This window comes from Anomalospiza imberbis, chromosome 3 (assembly GCF_031753505.1).
Source record: "Anomalospiza imberbis isolate Cuckoo-Finch-1a 21T00152 chromosome 3, ASM3175350v1, whole genome shotgun sequence".
Lineage (NCBI taxonomy): Eukaryota > Metazoa > Chordata > Aves > Passeriformes > Viduidae > Anomalospiza > Anomalospiza imberbis.
Genome location: NC_089683.1, coordinates 72,979,650 through 72,991,578, shown reverse-complemented (window position 1 = coordinate 72,991,578; position 11,929 = coordinate 72,979,650). Strand labels below are relative to the sequence as shown.

At 41.3% G+C, this 11,929-nt stretch overlaps 1 protein-coding gene across 2 annotated transcripts in view; it reads right to left on the bottom strand.

Annotated features, from left to right (window-relative positions):
* Positions 1–5,765: 5,765 nt before the first annotated feature.
* The window catches only part of TRIM67 (tripartite motif containing 67), a 35,926-nt gene continuing 29,762 nt past the window's right edge, over positions 5,766–11,929 (bottom strand). For both annotated transcript variants that reach the window (XM_068185111.1, XM_068185110.1), the window contains exons 9-10: positions 8,703–8,865; positions 5,766–7,717 (exon numbers count right to left, since the gene is read on the bottom strand). In XM_068185111.1, the coding sequence (XP_068041212.1) occupies positions 7,652–7,717; positions 8,703–8,865 (229 nt within the window). In that variant the 3' untranslated portion in view covers positions 5,766–7,651. The remainder of the gene's footprint in view (positions 7,718–8,702; positions 8,866–11,929) is intronic.

Sequence of the window (11,929 nt, the reverse complement as noted above, 5' to 3'; positions counted from 1 at the left end):
GAGCATCAAGACTTGTTGAAGCAACAGATGGGCTTTGGATGTTTTAAGAGAATCTGTATTTTACAATTCCTGGTTAATTCTTGAGCTTAATTTTTACTGCTCACTTCTTGATAAAGTTTTGTTTGTCTCACTTGGCATATAATGTGGGACTTCACGTTCTACATTAACTTTGGTAAGTTAAAATGTTCACTTTCCACCTCCACAACTCCCAAAAGCTATTTGGGAGTGAAACTTAGAATGGAGTGTAACTTTTGCAGTTGAGCTTCTAAGATGTGTAAAAAGCTGAAAAAAAAAATCAGTTCTTAAACTAAAAAGTTGAAAATTGAAATGCCAAGTTGACAGTGGAATGTGAAAGTTTTTGGGGGAAGGAAACAAAAAGTTCATTCAAAGTTTTGCATTTTCACACTTGTTTAATGTGTGTGCATTATGAAAGGCCTCTGTTACATGGAGATAGGTTTGCTTTTTCATATCATGTCTCCAAGGTGTTTTGAGCTGGGCGTGCTGCATTTCTTTTGGAGTGCTGTGCTCAGATAAGCATGGTACTTTCAGTCCTGTTTTGTTACTAGATGCATCAACAGCATTGGCAAACGAGTGTTGAGAACCTGCTGCACCTAGTGTTTCTGGGCTGACTTGTTGGTGATGAACAGAGTACACAAGTGTACCAACAGCAAGCTGTGTTGGTTTTGGAGCACACATTGATACATGAAAGCCACTCTTGACTGAGTAACATTGATTATGGGAAGAAGACAGCAGGGCACATCTTATTTTGCCCTCTGTCTGCAGTTGCATAGAGGAATGAGGTGTAAAGGAAGAACTTGAGGATGTCTCCTTATCTGCTCTGTTTCTCATGCCTTTTCCTATTGCAGTTATCTTTATTCCCCGTTTCCCTATGTGTTAAGCCACATGTGATTATCTTTTTTCCCAGTCAAACCCTTTGCCATAAAGGAGTTGATGACAAGTTGTATTTTTTGCATGAGAAAAAAAAGAAAGGCTGTGATTGATGGTGTCTCCGCACTGTTGTCTGTACTTTCTTCTGATTGTTTTGGCTGAGTTCCTGTTTCTTAACCCTGGTGCTGCTATTGCTGTGTCAGAATGCTTTATTCTGCCTTACTGACAGATGTCTGTGAAGGTTGTGTAGCTTTGTGATTGCCTTTTTGCAGGGGCTGGGTGTGCTGGGTGTGCTGCCTCTGAAGTGCTGTTGAGTCCCTCACAGGCCATCTGCTTGATAGTGTGCAGCTCCAAGATTATTAGTCATTTCAAACCATCTCACAAAGTCTGTGTCGTCCCTGCCCTGACAAGCTTTCTGCTGCCCAGTCTTCTACACTTACCCAAAGGGCTTTCCAGTGAGAACCTACTGATGCTATGGTTCTTTCCAGCCTCTGCTTATTCCAGTGTTAGAACCTTCTGGAAAGTGGGTGATTTCCCAAAGTGTCTAAGGTGGGTTGCAGCTTTCCCAGGTGTTCTATAACCGACATGAGCCAGAGCTAGCAGAGGGGTGCTGACAAAGAGAGGTGTTCCATGCCACTGAATCAGGATATGTCTAAAGCTGAGGCACAGATGGTTGCTCTAAAGGACGACACTCTTGGCTTTCTCCATTTACTGGATTATTCTTGACTGTAAGTAACAAAGCAGTATCAACTGTAGGAGACAGGCATGCAAACTGTATGAATGCCTCATCTAAGTAATCATCATTTTTAATAATAAATAGGGTAGTGATGCTGGATTTGTTGGCAATGTTATAAGAATTTATTTATAAACTGTAAAACAGCATAAACTTATATGTCAGGTTTTCCAAAAGGGTAATAATAGTAATAATACACAAAGTTTTAGTTGGACCAAAAGACAAATAGCAGTTTGTTTCTAATTCAAAAATACAAACATTTGCTACAGGTACAAAATTATAAAAAGTTTGTATTTTCCTCTTGATCTGGTGAGAGACACATATAGCAGAGATGTATATTTCACCAGCTGCAAATTCATATAAGCTATGGGAAACAATAGTAAAGAAAAAAAATGTTGTACTTAAGAAAACATAGAAACAACTTCTTGTCTTCCATTTAACCAGAACTGAACACCATTTTCTTATTTCTTTGCAATATTTGAGTTGCCAACATTTAAATTAGTGTTACTCATGCTTCATATAACAATCAGAAAGAATAGCAGGTTTACCTCATGCATTTATTTTTAATATTCATCACATAATGTCTTCTCACCATGCTACCTAGGAAGGTTAGTGTTTTTATTGACAACATTTAAGGGAGGTGGAGGATAAGGAATGCAATCAGCATCCAGGAATATTTCTATCTACTGCTTCACAAGAAAATGTTAAAAATTCTCCAATTAGCATAAAAATATTTTTTTAATTAATTCTGCTTGGAACTGTTTGCAATAACAAATGTAACAAAAACGTCATTTAACAGAAGGGGAAAATGCTGCTGAGTGCCTCTGTCAGTGAAACACATGTCTGTCTCCTGTATTGTGCAAAGATGCAGGAGCCCCACGCATCTAGTCTCTGAGGTTTGCATATGGGCTTCTTTCTGCACCTGAGAAGACCCAAATGTGTCTTAAGAATGACAGATTTGTGCTTCAGGCTGCTGCTCCACCTGGCTGTGCGTGTGCAGCATTCAGTAGAGCTGGGCAGAGGAACCACCAGAAATGTTGTCAGTAAAAACGAGAAGCAGCTCACTTTTTATTTTTCCTAAAAAAAAAAAAAATAAAAAAATAAAAGGACTCTATCTCTGCCTGGTAATTTTCAGTGACAAGTGCCCTTTACATTTGCAATGTGGTTGATCTGTAACTGTAATCTCCCTTCCAAAGTTGATCTAGCCAAGATGCTTGATGTTTTCATATTACCTTGCCTGGTTCAAAATGGAATTCTTGGTTTTGCTGTTTAAAGCAGAATGCTGCAAAGCTGGTAAGGCCTGAGATAAGGTCTAACAACTCTCCTTCCTCATCTTTCTGTTTGTGACCAAAGGATGTACTAGATGGCACCAGAAAGCTGCTGTTCCCAGGTTGTGGAATTTTGTGTCCCTTCTCACAGGGATGGGTGATCTGAATTGTGGTCCCGAAATGCACTACCTCTTTTTTGGCAGTTGCAAACACAGTGTTTTTCATACACTGTGATGGTGGTGGTGGCAGCTTAGCCTTAATCTCATCTCTCTTACCTTAAGAAATATTATCATTTAAGGGAAAAAAAAAAAAAACAAAAAGCTGCATCTCACATTTCTTCTTGCTCTAGAACAACTGGGAAACCAGACTGTGGAGTGGTCTCTTCCATCTTTACTAACTATGCCTTGAGGAAAAAAAAAAAAAACTTACACAGCACTACCACAGAACTCTATCACCAGCCAAGAACAAACTACAGCAATACACTATCATGGCATTATTTACAACACGATGGAACATTATGCATATAATAAATAACATTTAATACTTTTTCCTCTTAAACTCTGATAAATGTAAGCTCATGCTTATTTATTTTGTTCAGTCCAATATATTTTTCTCTATGTATCTTAAGTGCATAGGCAAGAATAGGAGGTGACAGTGCTGTTTGCCCATCTTTTCTGTTTTTAGAAGTCAAATTGCTTTCCAGAATTGTAATACATCACAGTATGTTACTGTCCTCACTGAGATTTATTTTACAGCACATACCTTTCTACAGCAGAAGGAGCAAGGGATTGTCAGCTACATGTGTGCTTATATTGACATTAAGTCTTACTAAGAGATATTGTGAGCTCTTTTCAAGTTGATGAGGGAAAAGGAGGAAGTGGAATTTGTATAGCATTGCATGCCTTGGGAAGTCTGACGGTGCTCCTGAACTAAATGGAAATTTGCAGAGGAAAGAGCCAGGAAGAAGGTTTACAAAAGGCTAAGGTTGGGCCTCCCAGGGGTAGGTGAAAACTGAGAGTCCTTTGTTGCTCTGAAGGACAGAAAGTTCAACTGCTGTATTTATTTTGCAGCTGTTCAGAGGTTCCATACTGGTGTGTGCAGAAGTCAAGCTTTGTTTTGTTAATAAGGGGAGGCCCTGCTTGTGTTTTGGTGGGTTTTTTAAAATGTTAAGTCAATTGACAGCTACCTTGTGTGGGCTCTGTACCATAGTGGATGGAATTTATCCCAGTGCAAGAGGCTCTGATCTCCTGCTTAGAAGAAGCAACCTGGCCTCTAGGAGCTGAAGAATCTCATGACAGGCAGCTTTGGGTGGGCCCAGGTGCCAGAGGAGCTTGGAGCCCCAGAGAGCTGCAGAAATACTCTGAGGGAACAAAAGGAAGAAGAGCAAACAAAGTGGTCCCCTTGGGTATCTGTGCCAATCCTCTTCACTCTGGGTTCTCCCTGAACAGTCAGCAGCACAGTTTCTGCAGGGACTAAAGGCTGTCTCCCTCCTAAAGAAAGGATTTGGAGGAAACAAAAACTGGCAGAAGAGATACTATAGATGAAGAATGTGCAAACTGCTGAGTTTGTAATGAGATGGACCTTGGGGAAGTTGCCTGCAGAGAAGGAAACTATCTCCAGCCTGAGCAGAGCAGTGGGAGTGCTCCACCTCTCCCCACCTAATGCTGTTCCGCAAAGGGAAAGTTCTGCTCTGCTTGTGTTCAGATGGCCCCTGCATGCTCTGCATAAATATTCATGTATTGAGTTGTTGGTTTCCTAGAGTAATTTTAACTACTTAAGCATTTCTGTTAATCAAACTATCCAGCTGAAGTCACAAGAGTGCACTCTATGAGGATAGCGGGTTTATTGCTACAGGCCATGTCAAATATAAGTCCTTGATTGTGTACACAACCAACACATGCAAACACTTTTTTTTGTTTTTTACCTAGGGTAAAGTAGTCTTACTAATGCAGGTAGCCTACTTCTAACTGTATTCCTTTTAACTTATTTGCATTTCTGCTAGGTTTAAAGGAGACTATAGTGGTAGCTACCCTACTTTTGTGAACGTTGGAATGCATAGAGGGTAAAAATTGAGCTTCTCTACTCACTGTTCCTACCTACTGTCCATATATTCATTAGAAATTAATAACATGTCACTCAGTGTGTTCTCCCCAAGATATAATACACCAGGAATTTGCACCAAACTGACACCAAAGCAACTACGAAAACAAAAACTGAGTACTGCAAACACTTCTAAAACCCATTCAGAATTAATTTTAAAGATCTGGCAATGGTTGAAGATTGGAAAGATGTAAATTCATTTGAGTTTCCTTTACAGAAGTTGGGAGTAAAGACAAAGGTTCTGTCCCAAAAGAAACAATGCCCTATCTTTTTTAATACAAGTGAAAGTGGAGTGCCTTCCATATTAAAATTATAACAGGATGTTTCCCCATATAAAAAACTATGTGCAATTTATGTACAATATTCCCATACACTACTCTGACTGGCAATACTCAAAGCCAATGCTTTTGTTTTGTTCTACAAACCTTACAACTGTTAGGTTTGTAGAAGAGCACACTCGACAAGAAAGTTGGGGTCTGGTAGCGTTCTAGCTGAGGTAGGTTAAAACAGACCTGCTAGTTAGAAAATCTTGCATGAGTTCATATGGTATTGAATGAAACTGAAGATTATAACACAGTTGGTCTCTGATATTCTTTACAAAACCAAGATAAGCATAGCACAGTTATTACATTGTCTACAAGTTTACTAATACAATCCGTTCCAGACTTTAAAGGAAGTGCTGTTGCTTCCTCACTTAATAGCATATGTTATTTTTCTTCCATTGTTGGTTCTATTTCCTATTTCTTGATGTTGCTGAAGGTGCATCCTGATGTTGCTGTCCTGCAGGAGAGGTGGGCTACAGGATGCTTGGTTACAGGCAGCAGGATGGCAGACTGCTTTGTGTCTGCAATAGCCCAGTTCTGTTCTGGGCTGCCTTTCCCTTCCCACAATGGCTGTGAGGTGGGATGACCCACGGAGAATTCTGGCTGTTTGCTGCAGGGAAGCCTTGCCATCACTCAGCACTACCTGAGTGATGTGCTCCAGACAGAGACCAGAAGTGGGCCTGCAGCGGGATATTTGGGGGCTGGCAGGCTGCCTGAAGGCAGGCCTGGGCTGTTTGTCCTGTGGCTGTGCTTTAATGCAAAGCAGTAAGCTGGATTTTGGTTGGAATATTTGTTTTCAGGTTTAATAATTACATGCCTGATAAGAATATGCGTGTGCGTATATGTTTGCTTGAGGAAGAAAATTTGTATAAGCAGCAGGATTTTAAAAAAGGAGATAAGACATTGATAGGATTTGAAAGTTTATGCTTTTCCTTGATAGCACCACACTTCTGTAGGGTTAGAGTGACAAGAGTCCAAGATGTCATGGGCTCACCAAGCCTGCTGTATCTCGTCCTCACGCATTGCCACTAAACACACACACACACTTGCACATGTTAACGTGGTTCAGAGGGAATGAAGCACACAGGCAAACCAGTGTTCGGTTTTCTGACAACTGCATGCAGGTGACAGTGCCATGGCTGTGAGAAAAGATCACTGTCAGTCAGACTCCAGTTGTCACGGCCAGCACCTGAAATGGCTGCTCATTTATGTGGGAAGTGCCAGGCACAGATCAAGTCTTGCAAAAGATTTATGTCCCAATCCAGAAAAATTTTTAGGGATGGGTTTTGCATTACTGCTATTAATCTCTCTCAAGTGTTTCATTAGGATCAAGACATTAATTAGCTCACAGTAATCTAATAGAAAATTAAGGCTTCGGATCTCAAAGCTACATTGGAACTACAGCTGCAGAGTTTTTATTAGGCTCAAGGCTGGAAAGCAGCATTTCTCAATGTGGGAGACTTTGCATGTGCCATACTTAAATAAATCTTGTATCATTTCTGTTCAAAGGAATCTCGCATGCACTGTTTTTCAAGAGTTGTGCTGATAACCACAATCAGATCTTCTTTAAGTGTCTCCACAGTCCTGCCTAAATAACAAACACTAAAATGCATCAAGAATATTTTTCTTTCTACTTTCTGTACCTGAATTCTGCATGTATCGTGGTGTTAGCTAAAATGAGCCTAGCTATTTCATGGCAGCACTTGGGAACCGATCTTGTTCGCATTGCAGATAATAAATTCTGCCACTGAATTCTGAGGGGACATTATCTTATATCGTACTGCAGTCTAGAGCTAGAAGGAATAATCCATGGTCATTTGAGCCCCTGAATGTAACTGACAACCAGGAATTCTTGAGCATATAACCTCCGCTTCAGCTGTCAAAACATATGCTTTCTTTATTTAAGAACTTCAGGTTGCAAGGGAATCCAGTTCATCTACTGGTAAACTGCTCCAACATCCACTGTCCTCAGTCTCACCCATTTTTCCAGCATATTTAAGCACAAATCCAACCATGAGAGAGAAAATACACTCATTTAACCTTTTGCTTTACAGATGTGTTTGTGTGTGTGCACATGAGTGTACCTGTGTATGCAATGCAGAGTGGATATGTTCAGGTACCCATCTGCAGTCGAGTGCCAGTCCAGTGGATGTGCTTGCTATGGCTGTTAAATTGAAAATGGAGTGGCCTAGCTCTAACCAGCCGATTACTCGGTGAGCAGCATGCTGCACAGTGTTTGAAGTCAGGGAAGAGGATGCTTTTTTACTGACTTACTGAAAAGTGCCAAAACACACTGAGAAAGCTTACAGAATCCAGCACAGTGTCAGATGGGGGCTTCATTAGTTGTTGGGCAACTTGGGCTGTTTTACAGATTGTGGAACCTCCAGTCCTGTGTGCAGGGTCACCTGCACAAAGAAGAAATAATGTTAGATTAGAAACTGAGACATCCTCAGCAAAGACCATTTGTGAAGGCAAGTGCAGGGAAATTACATGGAAAGGGCTGCAGGACTGCAGGTCCAAGTTTAAATCAAGACTATTAATGGAGATGATATCTAGTCTTTGAAATAAACAAGCCTCCTTCCCCCTTCCCTCCTGAATACTTTGGGACTGAGAAGCCAGGTGTCTGTATCTTTTCCCAAATGTAGCCACAGGTTGTAGGTATCCAGAAGTGCTGCTTGCTAGGTACAAGGCGGATGGATGTCTGCATGAGGGACCCCAAGTGCTTCAGGACAGAGGTCACATGGTGGAGCCCATGTATGATGAGTGCTACACCCTAGCTGTCCTGCCTGCCTGACCTAACCTGACCTCCTTCAGTCCTCAGGCTCCCGGGTATTTCCACAGGTTCTCTCTACCACACCCGGTTTCTAGCCATAAGCAGTGGTCTTGAAGTAAAAATACATTATATTTAAAGACAGCTCCTCCAAGAGGAATGCCTGTTGTACACAGAGCACAAGAATGATGAGCTGACTGATTTGCTCTGTTGTGCCAGTTCTCTGACGTATGTTGCCTTTGCTCTCCTTACCACTGTGCTGCTCATACTTCAGTCATTTGCCAATGTTAATTATCTCCAAACATGAGATCTAGGAGGAATTAAGATGGTTTTTATTCAAACTAGGAGAAGAGAACTTTAGAGACGCTGCTTTCTAAGTGGAGCATCACGGGAAAATCAGAGCAGGAATTAGGCATGCAGGTACTTTCACTTGTTTTATGGCATTACTCTTCACATTGGTTAGGCAAGGCAGAAGGTTAAATGTAGTCCAAAAAGTGTGAGGAGCCTAGATGTAAGCCCAAGAAGGAAAAGAGCCCCTCTCTGTACTGACTACCCATAGATGATGCTATCAGCTCCTTTAGTTGGAAAGGGTAAGTGGGGCTGGACTGCAGGAGATTTACCTGGACGTTTCGATTGAGGCTCAATGCAGGCATGAAGACGCCCTCGATGTTTTCAAACGCTGGAGGCCCCTGCTGCTGCCCATTTATGTAAAAGGTCAGGTTGTGCTTGTTCAGATCCAGGAGCACACCAACGGTGGCACCTTTAGAAACTCCTCCTTCAGTCCTAAGGTACAAAGGGCACATTGTTGGTGAAGGCAGAGCACACTGTGCTGCTCCCTCTAGGAGAAGCCAGCCTTACTAAGCAGAGTGGAGCAGCATAGGGAAATGATTATCCCTGAGGCATTTGCTCATGACTGAGCCACACCTTTATCTGAAGTATACATACCTCATCCATGGGAGCCTAATGAAGGGATCCTAAACAGAAATTAGATCCACCTCTCCTGCAACTGCAATTTAAGAGGTGAAAATGGGGTCCAGAGCTAACAGCTAATGACAAACTGGGAGGTGAGCCAGTGGAGTCCTGGAGACATGGCACCTCTGAGTATCGCTGTTACAGTGAAGTGATGCATGGCAGGAAATGAAAAAGCAGGAAGCTGTTTTGCTAGGTGTTCATTTCTAATCAATATGCCTGCTAACAACTCCAGAGAGATACTTCCAGCTCAACTACTCACCTTGGCATGCTCTAAGGGAACCCAGATTTCCAGAGCCCAGGGAACCAGCACAGGTACAACAGAGAGTGGTTTTGGGGAGGAAGGGAAGCTGGGACTGGTTAGGCCTAAGTGTAGCTTCTGCTTGACAGGGTGCTCAGCTATAGGACTGGGAGCTGTCTCAAGTGTGCAGGCACAGTTTTTAATACCAGTGATAATTGGTTGTGTCGGGAGCAGCTGCTGAGAGCTCCTGCAGTGTCAGAGCTTGCCAGAACAGACTCAGCCAGCCATTACACGCTTGGGCGATTTGACATTAATGCACTTTGACTTGGGGGTTAGTCAAACTCAGTATTACTTTAAAGGACACTGAGCAAAAATACCCACTAGATATGCAGATTGGCCACAGGCACTGCTATTCCACTGATATCATGGGGCTCTGCAATGGATTTACAGCCTGACACAATTTGTTCAGGGTAAATCAGATTTCAGATAATTTGCAGTAGGAAAGGAAACAGCTGTCTTTTGTCTCAAGCACTCACCTCAGGCACACAACATTCACAAGATTAATGGTATTTTATCATAAAATTTATCACAATAGGTAGGCAAAACATAAAAAATAAAAAAGGAGGGGGGGACTGGAATATGATTAGGAAGAATATAGTGCAGGGTAAGAAATTTCCCTCTTGTCCACTAGGTGTCACAAACTCTTTTCCTTGAGACTGAATGTGGCACGTGGCACTTCATCTGAAGGTAGATTATAGAAAACTGTTCTGATTTCTCCCTTTAAAGCTCTTCAAACAATAATAGTATAGCTAAGAATCATGGATTGACTCTGAGAGGTGTTAGATGTGAAAAATCACTGTAGCCAGATGCCTTTGATTTGATTTCTGGTCCTGTAAGCATTCATAGGTTTCTCTCTGAGCTCTTCTCCAAAACCACTAAACAAATTATTTTCCATCAAAATTTAAGATGCTTGCCTACCCTGAGTATCTCACTATATAGACTGTTTTTATTAAAAGCCCTCAATCATACTAAACAAATTATTTTCCATCAAAATTTAAGATGCTTGCCTACCCTGAGTATCTCACTATATAGACTGTTTTTATTAAAAGCCCTCAATCATAAAACTCACTATGAGATTGTGGGAAGCAACAGTACTATGATTTGGAGCTATTTACAAGTAGATTATTTTTTTTTTTTTTCTGTTTAGGAACAGCTTTGCATGGAGGACACCACATTTTAGATCCTGCTTAAAATGGATTTTATTGCATCCTTTTAAATGACATCAATTCTCTTAGGGAAACAAAAACAGAAACATCGCATTTTTGAGATTACGATGTTCTTTCCTATACGACAAGCTAATTTGTTTCTTGTGGGCTAATTAGCTGTGTGACATTGAGTGACTCCTCTGCAGCCCCTAGGGACAGCCCCACTGAAGAGGAGATAGATTCTGCCTGCAGATTCCATCCAGGCAAGGGCAGGACCCAGCTGAGGCCGTGCACGAGCCACAGCAGTGTTGGGGCAGAGCAGAAAGATGGGGACCTTCTCCCTTTATTCCTGCCCCAAGTTCTGCAGGAATTCAGCAGGTAGATAGATTGCCCCATTCCTACTCTGCCATCTCCCCACAGTGAGAAACTGGCTCTGGCAGGATTTAGGGAGGACAGAAGCAGGCAGGAGCTCTTCACCACACTGCTACAAGGGAGGCTGGACTTCTGGGGCTGATCAGCTGCTGCTCTTAGCATCTCATGCTTCCTTGGGAACAGTACTTTGAGGACTCCGGCACTTTTTGGACTATTTTCCTGGTTGCTTTCTCTAGGAGGAGAGCTGGGAGAGTCTGTTTTATGAGAAAACTTATGTAATACATTTCCTCACTCTTATGTACCATTTCGATAGCATTACAGGATAATTTTTCTAATAAATGCTTTTGTTGTGGTAAAAAAGCCAAATAGCTCAAGAGACGCAAAGTGATGTTGCTCCCTCCTGGTACACTTCTGTGGCACCATGTAAAAGTCTGCTCCTTTACTGTAACACATTTTTAAGCTACTTAATGAGACTTATACCACACAACCCAAGTAACCTTCATGCAAAAGGAAAATACACCTTTTTTTGTTGCAATGCTCCCTTAATAAATACTTAGTATTTATTAAAGGACAATGCAATTCAGGAGATAGGTAACACTGTTTTATTTTTTTCAAGTAAATAATTTGAACATTTTGATTTCTGTGTGCAACACTAAGTCCTGAGTGCAGAAGTGCTGTGCAGGAGCCTGGAAGGTCAGAGTATAGAAAGGGGAATTTGGCTACCATGAAAAGTGCAGTTGCCTGTGGCAGTAGAGACTGTTATTCCAAGAGGCTTTCAGTAACAGCTTGGACAATGTGCAGAATATGATTGCATGAACTGGAGGAACTTGAGTGAACTTGAGGAATTAAGAAAAGTAGTTTCACTATTATTTAAAAATAAATACTAACAATTTATGAACAATTTAATAAACTGAATAATTAATTCAACTCTCCATTACAATACTTTAAGTGTTAGATTTACAGCATTCTAAAAACATTATGATACCTATTGCCAATGGCAGCATTTTTCATTCAGTTGTAGCATTTTTGTATGATGAAAAAACCTGCTCTTGAGATATCT